The 19,717-nt window shown below is 50.3% G+C and overlaps 4 protein-coding genes across 8 annotated transcripts; 2 read left to right on the top strand and 2 right to left on the bottom strand.

Annotated features, from left to right (window-relative positions):
• The first annotated feature begins 247 nt into the window (after window positions 1-247).
• Window positions 248-4,111, top strand: hjv (hemojuvelin BMP co-receptor). The gene is made up of 5 exons (XM_011605200.2): window positions 248-713; window positions 1,155-1,324; window positions 1,577-1,653; window positions 1,737-2,257; window positions 2,430-4,111. Exons 3-5 carry the CDS (start codon window positions 1,590-1,592, stop codon window positions 3,033-3,035), a joined length of 1,191 nt encoding a protein of 396 aa, XP_011603502.1. The 5' UTR covers window positions 248-713; window positions 1,155-1,324; window positions 1,577-1,589; the 3' UTR covers window positions 3,036-4,111.
• Window positions 4,066-6,578, bottom strand: LOC101079211 (CD82 antigen). The gene is made up of 8 exons (XM_003965781.3): window positions 6,410-6,578; window positions 6,206-6,284; window positions 5,818-5,930; window positions 5,676-5,750; window positions 5,412-5,510; window positions 4,713-4,913; window positions 4,557-4,640; window positions 4,066-4,473 (listed from the first exon to the last, which is right to left on the bottom strand). Exons 1-8 carry the CDS (start codon window positions 6,473-6,475, stop codon window positions 4,285-4,287), a joined length of 906 nt encoding a protein of 301 aa, XP_003965830.2. The 5' UTR covers window positions 6,476-6,578; the 3' UTR covers window positions 4,066-4,284.
• Window positions 6,579-7,816: 1,238 nt separating this feature from the next.
• Window positions 7,817-11,505, top strand: LOC101078984 (acidic leucine-rich nuclear phosphoprotein 32 family member E-like). Of its 4 annotated transcripts, none has more exons than XM_029838483.1 (7): window positions 7,817-8,020; window positions 9,606-9,755; window positions 9,834-9,956; window positions 10,079-10,241; window positions 10,431-10,558; window positions 10,618-10,672; window positions 10,782-11,505. In XM_029838483.1, the coding sequence occupies exons 1-7, from the start codon at window positions 7,967-7,969 to the stop codon at window positions 10,862-10,864; spliced, it is 756 nt and encodes a 251-aa protein (XP_029694343.1). In that variant the 5' UTR covers window positions 7,817-7,966; the 3' UTR covers window positions 10,865-11,505. The 4 variants fall into 4 exon arrangements, with proteins under 4 accessions (XP_029694343.1, XP_011603500.1, XP_029694342.1 ...); XM_011605198.2 differs by having other exon boundaries at window positions 7,818-8,020; window positions 10,800-11,505; XM_029838482.1 differs by having other exon boundaries at window positions 7,818-8,020; window positions 10,428-10,558.
• Window positions 11,506-11,751: 246 nt separating this feature from the next.
• Window positions 11,752-19,242, bottom strand: plekho1b (pleckstrin homology domain containing, family O member 1b). 2 transcript variants are annotated; one of them, XM_003965779.3, is made up of 6 exons: window positions 18,963-19,242; window positions 18,288-18,434; window positions 15,134-15,274; window positions 13,861-13,965; window positions 13,511-13,609; window positions 11,752-13,430 (listed from the first exon to the last, which is right to left on the bottom strand). In XM_003965779.3, the coding sequence occupies exons 1-6, from the start codon at window positions 18,987-18,989 to the stop codon at window positions 12,819-12,821; spliced, it is 1,131 nt and encodes a 376-aa protein (XP_003965828.2). In that variant the 5' UTR covers window positions 18,990-19,242; the 3' UTR covers window positions 11,752-12,818. The 2 variants fall into 2 exon arrangements, with proteins under 2 accessions (XP_003965828.2, XP_029694341.1); XM_029838481.1 differs by lacking the exons at window positions 18,288-18,434; window positions 18,963-19,242 and having other exon boundaries at window positions 13,861-13,936; window positions 15,134-15,255.
• Between the last annotated feature and the right edge of the window lie 475 nt (window positions 19,243-19,717).

The raw sequence follows: 19,717 nt of genomic DNA, 5'->3' as shown, positions 1-19,717 counted from the left end.
ACATAGAACGTCTCTTGTCCGATCAAACCACTTGGTTGGAACTACCTACGATAGCGATAATATTCGTGGTGGTAGCATGCTAACATGCGATAAACACTTCATTCTGTGTAGGGACCAAAGTACTAAATAAGCTCTGAAGACCAGCTGACCGCATTGTTTTGACTCCGCCCACCATTATTGACAAACGTCGTCAGGTTTACACTTGCAACACGCTTCTGGAAATGTTTACGTCTTAATCTGATGGTGGCGCTGCATCAAGGATCCATGTCCCTCCGCCTGACTTTGACCTCTGGACCCAAAAATTATTTAGGTTTTATCATTTCAAAAATAACAGGAAATGATGAAAGATTTTAAAGAGGAGTTAATGTGTTTTTTGTGTGTTTGTACTCTTGTATTTGCTACATATTGAGGACTGAAATATTTATTCTACTCGCAACGTGAGGACATTTTGGCTGGTCCTAACATCTTCAAAGGACTGGCTGACGGTCCTCACATAGATAGAAGTACAAGGATGTGTGTGTTTCTGTGTGCGACAGCGACAGCCAGTTGTGGTGCAACAGGTGCTTCTTGTTTGTGATTTATTTAGAACCCCCCCAGTTAGCCGAACACAACCTGAGGCACAGACCAGAACCCTGACTGGAACCCTGCAGACCTCTGTGTCCTGTGTGGATCTGGACCAGGTTTGGGGACGTTGGACACTCGGACATTTGACGGTAGGAAATTACTCACTGGGGTGGTGTCGGGACAGGCTGTAGGGGACCAGCAGCTGGTCAGGGTCTGAGCTGCTAATGCTATTCCCATTATTCATGCTAACAGATGTTAGCATGAATAACTGATAAATAACTGATTGGATGAAACTGATCAAAACATCTGATCAAAACTTTGCTAACAGTGTATGCTAACAGTGTATGCTAACAGTGTATGCTAACACATTACACAGCTGATCAGGGTCAAAACTGCTGCCAGTGTGGGTGGAGTTTATATTTAGACTGCATGTCACTACCACACGCACACACACACACACACACACACACACACACACACACACACACATACTTGAATTCACTTCCTTCCCTGTTTTGAATGAATTATTCAATCTTTTAATGACACTAATGACAAGATTTCATCATCACTTCACTCGTGTTCCACAACAGGAAAATGTTCGCTGAGGACTTCAGCACCAACACGGACTCCGAAGGTCCTCGCAGTCTGCTCGCTTGGCCCCGCCCCCTCTGCTGTTGGCAGACAAACAGATGAGAGTCCATGTTTGAACACAGGTTCAGTTCCTACGCTTGTTCTCGTGGTTCCTGAGAACTCTCTTCAGGTAGGTTCAAAACCTGTCCCCTTTCATGTGTGATAAAAAACAGACAAACTTCAAATGTTCATTCTGAAGAACCTCACACACACACACACACACACACACACACACACACACACACACACAGATCAAAGAACAGGTCAGCAGTGATGCAGTCACCAGGAGGTGGACTCGAGGACATCCTGTTCCACACTGACACGTCCAGCCAGTCTAATGAAGCCCTCTCCCTTTCCCTCCTCTCTCTCTCTTCCTCTCCAGCTTCCTTGTGCCAATGGCATTACCATGGAAACGCCTCCCCCTTGTCCTTTTGTGGGTCCAGCTGAGTTTGCCTGAAGGTCAAAACACACCCAAATATGTTCATTGCCTTCTTGGGGGTTTGTGAGGTCACACTTTTCCTCCCTGCTCTTCCTGTCTCCAGTTGGAGCTTCCTGTCGGATTTTGAGGTGCAACTCGGACTTTGTTGCCGCGACCTTGGACCTGGGCAGCAGCGCGGGAGCAGGAGGCGGAGCCCCGCTGAGCAGAGAGGCAGCGAACGCCGAGTACTGCCGTGCGCTGCATTCCTATTCCACGTGCACCAAGCGGATGGCGCGGCCGTGCCGTGGCGATCTGGCCTATCACTCAGCAGTCCAGGGCATCGAGGACCTGCTCATCCAGTACCGCTGTCCCCTGGCCGGGCCCACCGCCCAGCCACGCCCCCTGCCCCCCCTGCTGTCGGGGGACGTCTGCCTCTACGACAGGAGGCTCGCCGCCGCGGAGGCCCCGCAGCCTGACTACCTACACTGCGGCGTGTTTGGGGATCCACACATCCGAACCTTCAACAATGACTTCCACACGTGTGCTGTGCAGGGGGCGTGGCCTCTTATAGACAACGATTTCCTGTACGTGCAGGCGACGAGCTCGCCAACAAGGCGGGGCACGCAGGCCACCATGCTCACCAAGGTATTGGCCGCGGCCACCAGGGGGCGCCGACGCGTTCCAATTCTGCCCTCAGTGTTTTTAGGGCTGATCAGATCCCTCGAGAGACGCGGGGTCAAAGCATCGTTCGCTGATCTTTGTCAGAAGTTTTAATTCTTTTAAGCGCTACTAATTTAAACATGATTCTACCTTTTAGATTACCGTCATCGTTAAGAGTTGGCGCCACTGTGTGGACCAGCAGCTGTATCAGGCGGAGCTGGATGATGTTCCCATGGCGTTCGCTGATGGCTCGGTGGTGAGCGGCGAGAGGCGAGGTCAGCACACCCTGGCCATCTGGACTCAGAGTCCAGGTCGGCACGCTGAGATCCGAGCGGCCCACATCGCCACGGTGCTGGTGGTCCGTCAGAGCGGGCGCTCCCTGTCCCTCTCCGTGTACTCTCCACGCAGCGTGGTGGAGGCCTTCGGGCCTGAGCAGGACCTGCAGCTGTGCATGTGGGGATGCCCCGCCTCCCAGAAACTCAGCACCCCCCCACCCACCTCGTCAACCTTCTCCGCCGCCGTGCTAGCTCACTGCGACGCTTTGCTTCCCGTCCGGGACGTCTACCACCAGGCCTGCATATTTGACCTGATCACCAGCGGTGACCTGAACTCCAGCGGGGCTGCCATCAGCGCATTGCAGGACGCCCAGAAGCTGATTTCTGACCCAAAGAGGGTTCACCTGCTGTCCCCCACATCTGCTGCTCAGCGGGAAGACCACCTGTGTCTGCTGCTGCTGCTCCTCAGCCTCCTTCTGAACTTCTGAACATTGTTCAGATGGAAACTGGCTCGCTCACACAGGAAGTGTTAGCGTGGACGCATGAACCCAAAGGTGGCTGCTGCATCTTCATTTCCTCGAGCTCGAAAAAGATTTTGTCCTCAAATGGAAGTGTCCTCCGTCTTACAGGAAGGGGAGGGGCTTATGGGGGGTTCTTTAGCCAGCCAAGGGGCCATGCAGGACATTAGTTGTGAGGACATGATCCAGCAAGTGTTGATTAGATTGATGTTGTTTAGAATACTTAATCTGGGGGAGAGAGGTTATGTGTTTTAGGACATTCGTGCTAATGCAACAACATGCTAATATTGTAGCTGATGGGCATCATGGTCTGGAGGGGGCGGGGCTAGACGTTGACTCCACTGGTGAAGTTTCCTCAGTAGAAACCCAACGGTGGAGGCAACGTTTTGGTTCCTCTGAAGTGTGGGCAGACACCTGAGAGGAGCTGAAAGCTAAGCTGCTACTGTTGTCCTGGGAGGTCTCCTGGAGGAGAGCCCAGATACGCTGGAGGCCTTGGAACTCTCCCATCAGCAATCAGAAAACTCTGACAAGAAGTGATGGCAAAGGCATGAACGCAACGAGCGGGCTGATGTGCTTCATTGCAAACATGGAGGTGGAGCCTCCAGGTCATTACTATGATGAAAGCTGCTGCTGCTGCTGCTGCTGCTGCTGCTGCTGGTCCAGGTCAGTTCTGCCTCAGGGGCAGCCCCGAGTCACTGGCTGTAGCGCTGTTATGGCAGCTCTACCCAACCGGATATTTAGCTACATGTTCAGTTTGAGTCGTGACCCTGACTGGCATCTCAGAGGTTTTGAGACAGGACGAACCAGGCCCACCGAGTGGATGACTGTCTCGTCCTGATCCCGGGAAGAGCAATAAAAAAAATCAGTCAGTCCAGCCAGTCATTCCGTGGCTATAGCATTGCTAGCTAGACTAATGGGTGGCTAGCTCCACAACAGGAGCAGCTAATCTTTAGCTTCATCTTGGCTACGCTGCCATAATGGAAGGTTAGTAAAACAGGCATAAATTTAGAAACCGCCTTTAATCAAGCAACACATTTTTCCATGTTTCTGTTCTGATTGCCATATTCACCATTTTTGATTAGATTTGCATTTATTTCATGGTGCCAGGTCAGCTTTGATTTTAACGGCTCTGCTGCTGTAGCTAATGTTTACTGATTATTGTGCACGACACTCATGTGACTCACTACACGTGTCAAACAGGTCAATCACATCGTAGTTATCATGTGTTCTTTTGAAGCTCGATGAAGCCATCGTTCTTCAATGTATCATCCACATATTCATCCATATGTTCTTGGGGGATGGGATCCAGATGGGCGCGGTCTGGGTCCTTCAGAACATGACTTCCTGTCGACCCCACCCTTCTGCCAATCACACGCCACAGGTACACAGCGACGAGGGACTGAACCACCTGCAGCAAAGGAATCCCCATGAGTGTCCCGCTCAGACCCAGGCTCATTACACTCAGGTGACACTAATGTTGCACCTTGTTACCTGAATGAATATGAGAGCAAAGCCCATCCCAGCAATAGTCAGAACATTCTGCTGCAGCCACTCGCTGACCCTACTTTTACAACCCTGCAGACACCACAACGATTTAAGGCAACCAGCCGTGAAAGAGACTCACATCAAAGCTAACCGCGGCATTACCTGCTCATAAAGGCTGTCTCCTTGTCCAATCAGGAGATGGGCGGTAGGCTCGCGGTCGGAGCAGCACAGGGTGGCACTCGGATGAGAGGCGTTAAAACAGGAACATGGCAGAATGTCGGGCAGAATGTCGGGAATGGTTCGATTTTGGATGAAAGAGTTTGTCAGCCAATCGGAGGGACCCGTTCTGCCACAGCAGCGCCCCTGTCAGCAGCCAATCACAGGTCACACATTCATCTGACGTTTGCCAACATCACTCAAGCTGCGTCTGAGCTGACTTTAAACGGTGTCACGGCGAAGCGTTATCAACACGTTGCACTGGTTCTTTTAATTTGATTTTACTGATTAATAAATATAAAACATTCAGGTTTGCTTGTGAAGGTGCTTCTGTCTGATTCAATATTAATCAATAATCCCCCTCACGTCCAGCATCTCCTGCCACCCCAAAGGATGATGGGATATATTGTCCGTTTGGAAGCATTGTTCTACCCTACTTTGCACAATGCATTATGGGATAGATTAAGTTCACCAACAAGGAGCAAAGTCGCTCATTTAACAAGTGGATACCTTGGAAAATAGCGTGGACCCTAGTTAGTGCACTAGCTAGAGGACAGGAAATGATTTCAAACTGTTTGAACAACTCCGAACACTCTACTGAGGCCCAAACAGCTCATAACTCATCATGTTGAGGTAAACAAGCACCTGTTTTTGAACACTGTCCAGCAGGTGGTTCTGACTGGTTCCATCTGGGTCATACTGGCTGATCAGTTGGTCCACTGTGTCATCCACGCGGCGTTCAATCTGAAGACACGAGAGTGCATGAATCCTCTTGTGAGCTGAGCCTCCTTCAGGAAGGTTCTGGTCATGTGACTGATTCCATCCAGAGCAGGATGAGTGTTGTTTCACTTAAAATGTTACGTCCTGACTCTTATAAGATGGTGGACACATCTTAGCTTGCATGCTCACCTTGTCTCTGTTGATGAGCAGCAACAGCGTGATAAAGAGCTGACCCAGGACCAGCACGATGAGCAGACCCAGGTACTGGCGAAGAGGACGCAGTGATGTCATCACAGCTGACAGCACATATCTGAGCTCTGATGTTACTCACCATCATCAGGAGCAGAACCTTCTCTCTGTTAGCGCCGATGCTGCCTAGGACGCTGACCAGCACCACCAATCCACCAATCAGCAGCAGCCCCGTCCCCACAATGCGAACTTCATCTGGACTCACAGCGACGATGAAAACATTTTATTTTAGCTGCATCGCGGGTATGTTGTTTCAGTCAGCTACAGCTACAACAACACGCTACCATCGTTAGCAGTCTGATGATGCTACAGATGGTAGAAGGTTGTCTTTCTGATGTCCACCATATTGTTGATGTTAATGCTTATTTACATGATGATTGATCAACTTCATCAACCAAACAACACTTGAACGCCATCGAGCAAAACACCTGCGGTCGTCATGGCAACGGTCACACCAACAACAGAGTTACCTGAAGGTAGAACATTCAGTAGGTGTCCTGAGCTGAACAGGATCCACAGAGAACATGAGAGAACACTGACACCCAGAACCTGAAGGGGTGAGAAAGAGGGAGGGAGGGGGGGGGGGGGGGCAGAGAAAGTTGGGGAAACAGGAAGAGGTCAATGGTTGGTTCCATCTCTGGTTCTGAAATGTACTACTGAAAGCTTCCACTCACCAAAAAGATGAAGTTAAAAATCTGAAAGCAGAACTTCAGCAGCTGGATCGCCAATTCTGCCTTCATTTGGTTGGGTTCTACTCAGAACCTGAGCAGATTCTCTATCCACACAACAGTCCAAAAGTCAGATTTAATACCTGAGTGCAGAGTTCACTTCCTGATTGCACATACTTGTAAACTGGATCTACGGTGGCCTTGAAGCTCAAATGTAGAGGTGAGCTTGTGACTAAAGCTGAGCGTCCAGCAGCTCCTGGTGCGCCTTTAACGAGCCTTGCCCCCCCGGGTGGACACTCCCACCCAGTGCTGTCAGAACCCAGTCCTCGAGGGCCAGAATCCATCCTGGTTTTCTGTCCTTCCAGAAAACCTCGATCACCAATGCAAGCCACCTGAAGGAGGTGTTTACCAGCTAGGTCAGAACTCCCAGGTGGATTACAGCCCTCAAGGATTGGGTCCTCACATCCCTGCTCATTCATCCAAAGGGTCACGTTTCGTGTATTCAGAAAAAGTTACCAATGGTTTGTTCTCCTATTGATATTGATTTTTAAACAGGGCTTGCACAAATGAATAAATATACAACAGACATCCCAGAGGAGCTCAGACTAGAGCCACTACTCTGCATTTAGGGGAGCCAGCTGAGGCGGTTTGGGCATCTGTCCAGGATGCCTGAGGATGCATTGTTTTGGGCAAGACCGAGGCTGTCCTGTCCTGAGACACCGGGGAAAACATAGCTGGACGGATTAGAAATCTCCACTGGCCTAGGAAAGCCTTGAGATTTGCCCGGAGGAGCTGGTGGAAGTGGCTAAGGAGAAGAGTGTCTGAAGCTGAAGTTGGTAACCCCGTGACCTGGATAAGCAGCAACGAAAATGAGACAGGGGAGTTTCACAGCAATGGCGGGAAACACTTTGGTTTTCTCTGAAGATCTTAAATATTAATATAAAGATGCCGTGTGAGTAAAATCCAGAAAAACAAAACATCCGTTCTGTGCGTTTGTGTCTGTTTGTGATGCATTACTGCCACCCTCAGGTCCTCTCCCTCATTCATTTCTCCTTAAATCCTTTTACTTCTGCAGAGGTCAGAAATTTCAAAACTTATTTCCTCCCACTTCAAAAAAAAACCCAACCCATCTCAAGTCTTTCAGAAATAATGTTTCAGAACGACGTTTGTCGCAATATGCCGCCAAAAAAGAACAAAGAGTGGGCGTGTCCCAAGTTTAAATGTTTCATCATCGTCTCACTGATTGGTCATAATGACCCGCCCTCTTTTACTTCTACCCAATCATGTCGACATTGGATCGGCTGATAAGGTTATAGGGGCGTGGTGTGTAGGAGCTTAGTAAATAGGCACCTGCGGGCCAATGAGGAGAGCGGGATTCACATATGTTTGGATATTCATGAGGGGGCGTGGTCTGTGCGTGGAGGTCTGGCGTGAGCGAACATGGAGGGTTAGTGTTGGCCTGATACTCGGTGGACCAGGAGCTCGTCGGTGTATCGTTCTTTGCGGGTCCGTGTTTTATTTTCCGTTTTTCTTTGCTGTTCTTTCTGTTGTTGCGCATCAGAAATGGAGATGAAGAAGAGGATCAGTCAAGAGCTGGGAAACAAAAATCCAGCCGAGGTTTGTACCGCACTTTTGTGTTTTCAGCGGAGGGGGACACCAACTCCAACCAAACGACGATGCGTGGAAACGTTCTGTTTCGTGTTCTACGTTTCCGTTCTAACAGTCGGAAAAACAACGTAATCACAGTTCCAACATGGAGGAACCTTTCGCCCCCACCCACACCCGTCTGTTCCCGGGGTACGCGCGGTGTTCGGCTTCTATTCGCGGAGCTTCGTGCGTACGTCCCGATTGTAAAAGATAGCCTGGCTAGTAGCTTTGAGATGGGGATTAATTGAGCAGGGGCGGATTACGGGCTCGTAATCGTCGTTTACTTTAATGTTTAAAAACATAACCCTAACCCTAGGCTGCCCAGTTTAGTTCCGGTTGAATTCTGTCAATTGACCGCGCAGCAGTTCAGGCTTCCATTTTAACCTTCAGTGCTAAACCGGGACCGTGGCCCTGCGCAGCCACACGCTGTCGGCACAGAAACGCCGGCTTCCAATGATTTTACGCCGTTTGTTCTCTACATTTCACCCAGTGCGGTCGGTCACTTCGGCTTTAGTCCGACCTTCATGTGGATTAACGTCGGTGGAGGCTCCGCTGCTGTTCCCGCCCACCGCTGCTCGGACGGCGGTGAACGCTGATAAATATAACCCGCATGTAAACAGTGGGGCTCCCGACTGCGCATGCGTGGCCCTAGTGTCGCTTCCATGTGTGCGTCCGGTTCGGCCCCGAAACAACGAGGCCTCGCTAGAAGTCATCGTTTTATGTGATAGAACTCATTCAGATGGTTCAGCCCGATGAGACCAACACGTCGTCCCTTTTCCCGCCTGATAGTTGTTGTCAAAAGACGTCTTTAATGGTTATTTCCCCCAGGTTCATTGCTTTAATTTCAGTCTGGTTCTCGGAGCTTTCAGAGCTTTGAACGTCATGAGCTGTTCAGTTTCTTACCCAGTGTCAGCTTTAACTTTACTTAACAAATCGAGTCTGAATTTAGACACAATGGGGAGATGAACAGTTGCTCTTTACGAAACAACCTAAGACTAAAGAACTCATCATGGACTTCAAAAAGAACTGCCTACTACATGGAGAACAGGTAGAACCTGTCGGCACCCACCTGGTTGTTTAACATCAAGGTCCTGGTTAAAGAGGCCAGCAGCAGTTGTTCTTCCTGCACGTTCTCCTATGGAGACTCTACTGGCTCCATAGCCGAGGACAGGAAGGAGGCACACGGGGTCATGAACCCAAAATCGTCCTACACCCCCCCCCCGATTGATCTGTTGGGCTCTGGGAGATGCTTCAGGTCAATCGAGTCCTGAACCATCAGACTGACCACCAGCTTCTTCCCCTGGGCCATCAGGAAGGCCAACACCTGCAGACAGACTCCCTTAACACCCCCTGAACAACAACCAACCTCGTCCTGCCTCCTTTACCTTTGCTGTGTCAATGAACTTTTCACCTCTTTGATCTCTGTGTGTCTCCAGGTGTTCTTTTTAAATCATTTTTTGGGGCGTCCCTGATTTTGCTGTACCCCCGAGACCATGACAAATGAAGACGGTTCCCTCTGACTGTCTGACATCGCAGTGCTTTGGTGTGTTGATAGGTGGTGGACCTGTTGGTGGACAACTGCCAGTCAGGTGATGGGGAGGTGGAGGGTCTGACGGATGAGTACACGGAGCTGGAGGTCCTCAGCATGGTCAACGTGGGTCTTAAATCGCTCGCCAAGCTGCCCTCTCTGCCCAAACTACGCAAGGTCAGCAGCCCGCGTCTGCTTCCTGTCCCTCCGGATTGTCTTCCTGTTCCATGTGTCTGACGCATCTGTGTGTCACAGTTGGAGGTTAGTGACAACATCATTGCCGGAGGTTTGGACACACTGGCCGAGAAATGTCCCAACCTGACGTACCTGAACCTGAGCGGGAACAAGATCAAAGAGCTGAAAACCCTCAAGGTTCTGGTGAGTTCTGCTGGAAACCTTCACTGGTCGTTCATGTGCTTGACTCGGTGCCAGATGGATGTCCCCCTAAAGGCTCTTCTGGGTTCTCTCCCATCTTGTTCCTTTTGCTCTGTGTTCTACAGCAGAACCTAAAGAACCTGAGGAGTCTGGACCTGTACAGCTGTGAAGTTTCCACCCTGGAGGACTACAGAGAGAGCGTGTTTGAGCTGCTGCCTCAGCTCACGTATCTGGACGGCTTCGACCAGGAGGACAACGAGGTGCCCGACTCCGAGGCTGATGGGGACGGTGAGTGTTTGGGCATGACCGCAACATCCCATAATCGTCAATTTGTTCCACCTTTTGGTGATCGATCCTGTTGTTTAAAACAAGCAGCAGCCAAAGACGTAGCATGACCAGCATCAGATTACTGCAGTAATCTGATTACTCTCAGGGCCTGTTTGAGTCCCATGACGGCTCCAAATGTCGTTCCAGAAGACGAGGACGAGGCCGGTCCTGTTGGAGATGATGATGATGACGACGACGAAGATGAGGAGGATGAAGATGGTTCTGATGGCGATGAGGATGAGGTGGGCCTCTCCTACCTGATGAAGGAGGGAATCCAGGTGAGTCTGTGGTGTCTGAGTGAGAACATTCCCACAACCCTGACGTCTCTTCCTCTCAGGATGAGGACGACGATGGAGACTATGTGGAGGAGGAGGAGGAGGAAGAAGATGGAGGTTTGTTCTTTAATTGTTCTCACTAAACAGATCCATGGATTTATTCAAGAGCTTTATTTTGAAAGTGCAAAGAGAAAGAGAGTGGCTTTAATTTGAAAATCTGTGTCAGATGTGGATTCTGCTGCAGCTTTTCAGGGTGAGAAGAGGAAGAGAGAAGCAGAGGACGAAGGTGACGACGACGACGACGAATAATCCCCTCCACCCATGGCCGCTCCCCCTTTGGACGCCACAACAGACGACACAGCAGGGATCAGGCTTGGTCATGTGACCAATGATGTCATTGTTACTTGTAGGTAGCTTCCTGACGAAGCTTTATTCGTAGATGATGTGGTGACATCCACCGGTGATGTCATCAAACCGCCATCCAACCTTTTACACGTCCGTTTTTATGAAGTCCAGTTTTTAATCTTCTCAGCATGAAAATCATGTCTGTCTGTCTGTCCAGATGATGGACGGGTCCACTGATCAGGCTGGTTGCTAGCTTCCCGCCTGGTCAGGGATGTGAGCTCATCTGTACAATCAGGAGTCGGGATCTCTGCCCAGTCATTATTCCTCCTTCAGCCAGGTGTGCTTGTGTGGGGGCGGGGCTAATGTCACCTGGGTTTAGCTGAGCCTGATGGTCTGCGGTTCTGTTGTTGTGTGTCTGACTGTAAATACAAGCTGTTGTTTGTCTGGAGGCGCAGAAGCCGGACTGGACCCCCCCTTCTCTTTCTCTTCCTCCCCTCTTCTTCCTCCTTTTCTGACTTCATTTTATTTTTTTATTCCCGTCTTTGTGCTCGTTTTTGCTGTAATTGTTTTTTTTTTTTTTTCCAATAAAATCATTTTTGACGTGACTTTGTGGGTTGCTTCTGTAAACATCAACATCAAATGTTGCTTCAGTTCTGCTCAGTTATCAGATAAACTGACATTAATGGTCAATCATCAAGTCTGGCTGTAGTACCCTCTGGACCACAAGGAGGCGCTGCGAAACAGCTGTGCAACACGATCTCTTGAACAAAATTTCTGAATTTGGTGCTTTTATTTTGAAAGCCTTGATGGGGTTCCTGAAGATGATGGAAAAATAGAAGTTCAAGCGTTCTGATGTCACAATGCTGAAATGTTTTTAATGAATGTAACCCAGAAATCTCCATTCTAACCTGTGCACCACCCACTGGATGATGATGATGATGATGATGGAGGTACACGCACAGACCAGGTGTTTTCTCAGTGTATCCTATTGGTGCAACTGATCCGTTTCCATTGAACATCTTATCTCTGCACCTTGGCTACGGCCCCGCCCTGCTGGCTAACAACGTTCCTTCACCTGTCTAAACAGCCAACATTAGCATGAGGGTAGAGACTATCTGGGAGTAACCATGGCATCGCAGGTGGTGTTTAGGTGTAGTAGGTGTAGTAGGTGCAGTGGTGGTTTGGTCTCACAGACGTACAGATCTGGACAGCAGCAGCCACTTTAAGAACACCAATGTGGTTCCTCTCCTCCCTCCATGGTACCGATTGTGGTGGTTGTTTCACACCCACTCGTGTTCGTCTCTTCACCAGTGAGGGTGATGGTGGGTGAAGGCTGCCGTCTCTTATGCCTGTGTTGTGCTATTTTATGAGTATAAAGCCAGACATGAGCACTGGCAGGTCATAATTAAACACAAAGATTTAAAAGCAAAAAATAAAATTTACCCAGAACTCAAAAAACCTGATTTGTCACACATTTGATTAAAGTTGGTCATTAAATCTTGAGGGGAACCTTTTTACACCTGTGAAAAGCTCAGCCGGTTTGTTCCTCAACGTCCAGCATGACTCCATGACATCGGACTGTTGGGCAGTCGATTCTTTCAGTTCTGTATTTCACGAGTTAGCATTTAGCTTCACCGCTAACTCAGTCGAGCAGTCGAGTGTAGACTGATCAATCATCACTGTTTGGACTGAACTTGTTAGCATGCTAACATGAGCCAATCACAAACACCTATTTATGAAACAAACATCTTGGCACGTTTCCTTCACTTGAAAGGTTCTTATCTCGCTTTCAGAACCTGAGCACTTTCTCATTTAGAGTCCAGCTGAAGTTCTGCTGCTGCTTCTTCAGAATAAAAGCATTTTAAAGTTAAAATGGTTCCCTCGGCTCTTCAGGCTGCCATTTGGGCTGAGGCGGTCCTCAATGGGCCTGAAGTGGTTCGTAACAGAACTTCTGGTCCTGGGCAAACCACTTTGCTGAGTCTGAAGGGGGAGAAAGCTGTTGGTACAGCTCCTTCAGCTCCTTCACCTCCTCCAGAACCTCGTGGGCCTGTTTCCAGGCTGCCAGCGCCTCTGTGAAGAGTCTCTCTACCTCTGCCGCTGCTCCTCCAGTTGGCCCTGCCTCCTTCTCGCCCTGCACCTCAGTGAGAAGACGTTCTGTAGCCTGTAGTTTCTGGCTGATCAGCTCTTGCAGCCTGTTGATGGGCGTTGCCGTCGGTGACCGCGCCGCCTGCAGTTTGGTGTCGGGATGCATCAGGATCAGGTCCACAGAGGCGCAGCGGCTCTTCACGGCCGTTGCCAGATGTTGTTCACTCGGAGTTTCCCACGAAGCTGCTGCCTCCCGGGGGAGACTTTGGGATTTCCCAGAAGTCTCTGCAGTCACCGCGGAGGCAGCACCATCACGTTTCAACCGGGAACCATCCGGGCTGAGGCCGGGTGGCGTTTTCCTCATGCTGAGCCTGAAGGCGTCACAACTCTCCTCGTCCTGGACCAGATCCAGGGTTAGCATCCCATCTGAGGAGGGGATGGAGGCCTAGACGCAGACAGGAAGTCAGTTTACCGAACTCCAGACTCAAGCTGCGCAGGAAAGGTGTGACAGGAAGTGGAACTCACCACGGTGAGCAGGTGACCGCGTGTGGGCCGGCGGCGGCTATGAGGTATTTTCACGCGATCGCGGGTGAGATGAGAGAGCTGAGAGTCGTCAACCGTCACCTGGCAACAACCAAAGAAGAGTCACATCGAATCTGCGTCCTTGGCATGTGCGCGCGCACACACACACACACAACGAGTTAAAAGAGACCCTAAGAGGATCAGGTTACAGTTACAGAAAGGTACTGATCCGGTGGGTCTTTGGAGGATTACTCAGCATTCTCAGCGCAGAGAAACAAACAGGAAGTCAGGTGTGAAGGTGAACTTTTGACCAGGGATAGAAGTGATTGACAGTGCGGCTGTTGTGTTGTCACCTCGTCCAGGATGCGGTTTTTGGCCCGGGCGATGACGGCATTGAGGGCGTTGATCCAGGACTCCTTCTCCTCAGGGCTGACGGCGAGGAACACCAGGTTAGGAACCTCCAACACCAAACACACGCAGCAGAGGTCAGCACCAGTGGACACCATCTGACCTGCTGCTCCAATACTGACGTCAGACAGAAGAACCCCCCCACACTTTTCTGAGGCCTCGGTGGGAGGTCCACACACAGATGGTTGTATGTGTGTGTGTGTGTAAGTGTGTGTGTGTGTGTGAGAGAGAGAATGTCTAATGGAAGAGAAAATGACACCTGTTTAGTGCCACCTGATCCCCTCCCTGTGGCATTCTGGCAACTGTGAGCTCTTCTGTTCTGTGTGTGTGTGTGTGTGTGTGTGTGTGCGTGTGTGTGTGTGTGTGTGTGTGTAATACAATGCATATTTTAGCATTCACTGTAAGAAATACACACACACACTTTCGCGGTGGGTTTCTTCTTTGTACAATCTCAATGGTTGCACCTGGCTGTGCGTGTGTATGTGTGTGTGTGTGTGTGTATTTCTTACAGTGAATGCTAAAATATGCATTTTATTACACACAAACACACACACACACGCATACACTCGTGCAGAAAGACAGACACTTAGACACAATCAAAGAGACAGACAGACGGACGGACAGATGGACAGGCAGAGACACACAATGAGAGAGACAGATGGACAGACAGACAGACAGACAGACAGACAGACAGACAGACAGACAGGCAGAGAGAGACAGACAGATACAGTAAGAGAGACAGATGGACAGATAGACACAATGAGACAGAGACACACACACACACACACACTCAGACAGGAAGACAGACAGATGGGCAGGCGGACAGACAGACACGATGAGAGAGACAGACAGACAGAGAGAGAGACACAATGAGACAGACAAACACACACACACACACACACTCAGACAGACAGACAGACAGACACCCACACACTCAGACAGACACACACACACACACACACTCAGACAGACAGACACCCACACACTCAGACAGACAGACACCCACACACTCAGACAGACAGACAGACAGACACCCACACACTCAGACAGACAGACAGACAGACACCCACACACTCAGACAGACACACACACACACACACACTCAGACAGACAGACACACACACACCCACACACTCAGACAGACAGACACCCACTCAGACAGACAGACAGACAGACAGGAGGACAGGAGGACAGGAGGACAGGAGGACAGGCGTGTACCGTGTTCCCTGGTGCGTTGCAGCGCTGCAGTCGGAACTTGCTGTGGTTCTTCTTGCTGCGACTTCGGTTCTTGCGGATCTCCTCACAGTGTTCATAATCCGACAGGTCCAGCACCTCATCGGTTCTTCCTGGTTCCTTCACCTGCAGCACATGAGCAACACGCTGCTAAACTCAGCTCACCCAGGGTGAAGAGGGGAACCTGATCATTTGCTGGTTTGACATGTTAGAGGAAGAGACACAACGTGGACTGGCATGAACACGGGTTAGAATCTAGAGGCGCCGCTTTTGCTTCTGGTGTCACACAGATTTGGAAGAATAAAGAGTCGCTGCTGCAGAACAAGAACAGACTGGATATTAGCAACGTTCCAAAAGTCAGTAGAAGGAATCTGATCCCATGACCACAGGTCCGACCCAAATGGAGCAGAGGCTGGTTAGAAAAGGGCGGAACGCTCAAACCGTATCCAGTCTGGTAGACCCACACGGAGCACAGGATAAAAGTAACTTTGAAAAGAAAAAAAAAGACCATTTGAACTGAAGAAATGTCTAAAATGAAAACTAGGTGAAGAATTAAAGCACGTAAGCAGCAGGTGGAGAAAGTGAAGGGAAGGAGGAGAGGAAAAGAGGAGTTGGGACGACACGCTAAACAGACCCAATGTTTTTATGCAACGTCAGACTCCCCAGAGCATGAGCCTGCAGACAGCAACCACAGCAGCGTCCACAGGCCGGATCACCGGATGCAACTGGAACAGGGGTTTGCAGCGCTGGTTCCATCCGATGGAGGGTTCTCGGTTCCGGCCCCAGCAGACAAAACATGGAAGGTGTTCTGGTAGTCGGGGGAGGTGCCAGAACATGTGGCAGAACACTGTCGAGGTACCATTGAGCAAGGTACTGAACCCACAAATGCTCATATAAGGCCCATGATGATCTGGCGACTCATCCAGGGGGGGGCCTGCCTTCACCCAGTGTCCCCTCCCCATGACCCCGAAAGGGATAAAGCGCTTAAGAAGATGAGAGATGAGAGACCTCAAATAGGATCATCAACACAGCAGCACGACTGCTGATCCATCCATCCATCCATCCATCCCTCCCTCCATCCATCCATCCATCCATCCATCCATCCATCCATCCATCCATCCCTCCCTCCCTCCCTCCATCCATCCATCCATCCATCCATCCCTCCCTCCATCCATCCATCCATCCATCCATCCTCTATCACTTATCCGGGGTCGGGTCGCGGGGGCAGCAGCCTAAGGAGAGAAGCCCAGACTTCCTTCTCCCCAGCTACCTCCTCCAGCTCATCCGGAGGGATCCCCAGGCGTTCCCAGGTCAGTCGAGAGACATAGTCTCTCCAACGTGTCCTGGGTCTTCCCGGGGGTCTCCTACCGGAGGGACATGCCCTGAACACCTCACCAGGGAGGCGTCCAGGGGGCATCCTGACTAGATGCCCAAGCCACCCCATCTGGCTCCTCTCAACGCGGAGGAGCAGCGACTCTACTCCGAGCTCCTCCTGGATGGCAGAGCTTCTCACCCTATCTCTAGGGGAGAGCCCAGCCACCCTACGGAGGAAGCTCATTTCAGCCGCTTGTACCCGTGATCTTGTTCTTTCGGTCATTACCCAAAGCTCATGACCATAGGTGAGGGTAGGAACGAAGATCCACCGGTAAATCGAGAGCTTCTAGACTGCTGATCCAAAAGGAAATAAAATGAAGATGACTGAAGTGAGGCTGGTAAAGGAAGCACAGGCCATTGGTGACACCCCAACACCAGGAAGAGGATTTGTGAGCACCAGGTAGGAGGTTCAGGGCTGCAATCACCTGTGAAGGTAGTGATCACACTTGGTGGAGGTGGAGACTGGGTCAGCTCTTCTGTTGGTCGGGCGGAGGACTGGTGTTGACCCTGTCTAGTTGGAACTGTTGTCTTTTCGTATCAGATGGACAGCATGGCACAAAACAACAAATAAATAGTAAATACGGATCAACTGTGTCTAACTATCTCATCCAACACTGTAGATACGCCTGCAGAGGCTCATCAGAGCCATCAGCAGAGTAACTGCCAGGATGATGCAGACCACCTGGAGCTACAGCTCAATAAGGGTCTTTGTGCTAAGGAAAGGTCAGAACCCTCAGAACCAAGCGCTCCATTCTGACAATGACCCAAAGATGATCAGAACAGACCAGGGAAATGTTGAGAACGGGACTCCTACAGGAGCCCTGAATGAGCAGGTGGGGCCACGTTAGATGTGTCTCCACGTCAAAAGAACCGACGAGTTGAGTGGTGAGTTGGGACTTGACCAGCGGGAGGGAGCCGATGAACCGTATGACCAGGGGAGACGGCCCCGGACTGATGAAGAGGCTCGGACCGTTGGATGGAGAGCTGGACATCTACTGGAGACGCCGGCGTCACCCTAACCCCTCAGCACAGGCCGGTTCAACACAGTCTATACTCTCTCTCTCTCTCTCTCTCTCTCTCTCACAGCAGGAGGAAATGTATCCATCCATCTCCTGCAGGTTAGGGTTCCCTCATTAATCGTCATGGAAACATTATCCATTATTGACCAACATTAAACAGAGACTTCCTGGGAGAGAGAGGGAGAGAGAGAGAGAGAGAGCGGGGCAGAGAGACAGAGGATGGGAGGGAGGGAGAGAGAAAGTGGCTTTGACTGGTGTCACACACTTGTTCCCTGCTCCCTACCCACTACATAGGGAGCAGGGTGTGTGACCTTACTAGTGTCCTCACTAAAGGCTGATCTAAATGAAGCATCTGGGCAGGTGTTCATGTAAAGATGTTCTGGTTCTGAATCAGCAGATGGGGGTCTTGAAAGGTTCTGAGAGGACATCCAGCAAGTGCAGCAGTGAAATCGGACCGCCGTGTGTGTCTGCAGCTTGGACTGAAACTCGACTCGAGCAGAAGAGGTCCGAAGAAAGCCCCGAACTCAGAAGCACCCATTCAACATGAGCGTGGAGGCATTCTGATCACGGTTCTTCATCAAATGAGTTGTTCTCAGCAGAACTCTGATCTTATCTGGAGTTTCCTCGGCAGCACATACGGTTGACACTGCTGTTGCCATGGTGATCAGGAAGCCACAGACGTAGATATCTGATCTGCTGCTGATCATAAATCTATAAGCGATCAGGCCATGTCCTCTCCGACTCACCTCTTTCTCACAGATGAACAGCTGCTCTCTCCACAGAACCACAAAGCGGTTCTTCCAGATCTCTCTGAAGATCCCTTTCCCACAGAACTTTCGGATCCAGCCTACCTTGTCAGGCTGAATGTGCTGTGGGGCTGAGTCCTGTGGACCCTACAGACAGGAAACAACAGCTGTCAATGGAGAATCTGAACATTTTTAGTTGATCTTCTGTTAAAAACGTCAGAAAGATGAATGTCTTCTTCTCATCTGAATTTGGGAGGGAGGAACAGAATCCCGTAGAGGTGTAAGATGTAACCAGGTTCTGGTTCTGTCCTGGACTGGTCTGAAGTAACTTTCTCAGGAATACTGCACAACTAATAACAAACAACTGGCAGAACAACTGAGTACATTAAGTTTTAAGATAATTTTTAAATCCTAAATTTCACAGTCTTAGATGTAAATCTAGGCAACAATTTCAACATTTAATGTGCACTTTAAGTTCCGGTTGCGCTGTTTGTAACCTAGTTTTAAAGGCCAGAGCAGCTTTTGTTGTGAAAACCGGAAACTGGTACTTAATCGAGGAAGCTTTTACAGTTTCATCCAGAATAAGCGTTGAATCTAATCCTATTGTTGCTGGATTTTCGTTTGACGTTAGAACCGGGCCGTGACGGCGGGCGGTGTCGGTCCGGTCACACTTACCCGTCTCCCGGACTGGTTCTTTTTCATAATGTCGGTGGAAAGAAAATTTCGTAACTTCTGGACTTTTAGCGAAACTCCGTTATTCCCCGTCAGTGGTGGGAGAAGCCGCCCAAGTTGGTTCCGAAGCACCGGGGACTCTTCCTCAGCTCGGCCGCTCTTCAGCTTCTCTTCCACGGGCGACTCTGCTCATCGCTCCGCGTTGCTGCCTCCGGCTCCCTCTGCGCTCTAACGGGGCAGGAGGCGCTCTGAGAGTCGGTGTCCAATTCCTCCTCCTCCCCCTCCTCCTCCCCCTCCTCCTCCTCAGGACTCCCTGCTGGCTCAGCGACTCCTCGGAGGAATCAGAGCGCCTCCTATAGACTGGCCCGACAAACTGCGCACGTTTGCCCTCTGGTGTGTGTGTGTGTGTGTGTGTGTGTGTGTGTGTGAGTGAGAGACCGTTTGTGTTCTGGATGTTGACAGATGTTTGTAGACTAATCTGGTCTGGAATCGGTTTCACTAAACACAGATCATCAAATTGGGTCAGACTGAGGGATGTGAGCCGATCTCAGGATTATAATCTGACACACGTCATTAATCAGCAGCAACAACAACATGAGGAGCAGGAGGCTGGACCAGACACCCAGGAATCAGTCCTTCCTGCTGGCCTCAGGAAACCTGACAACTGCCAACTGGTCACAGGAAGCTGCTTATCAACACGAGTCAAGATTAGCACCAGTCTGCTCCAGTAAAAGACATGGAGGGTTTAACATCTCTGT

Source organism: Takifugu rubripes, chromosome 7 (assembly GCF_901000725.2).
Source record: "Takifugu rubripes chromosome 7, fTakRub1.2, whole genome shotgun sequence".
NCBI classification, from domain to species: domain Eukaryota; kingdom Metazoa; phylum Chordata; class Actinopteri; order Tetraodontiformes; family Tetraodontidae; genus Takifugu; species Takifugu rubripes.
This window is presented reverse-complemented; position numbering and strand designations above follow the sequence as displayed.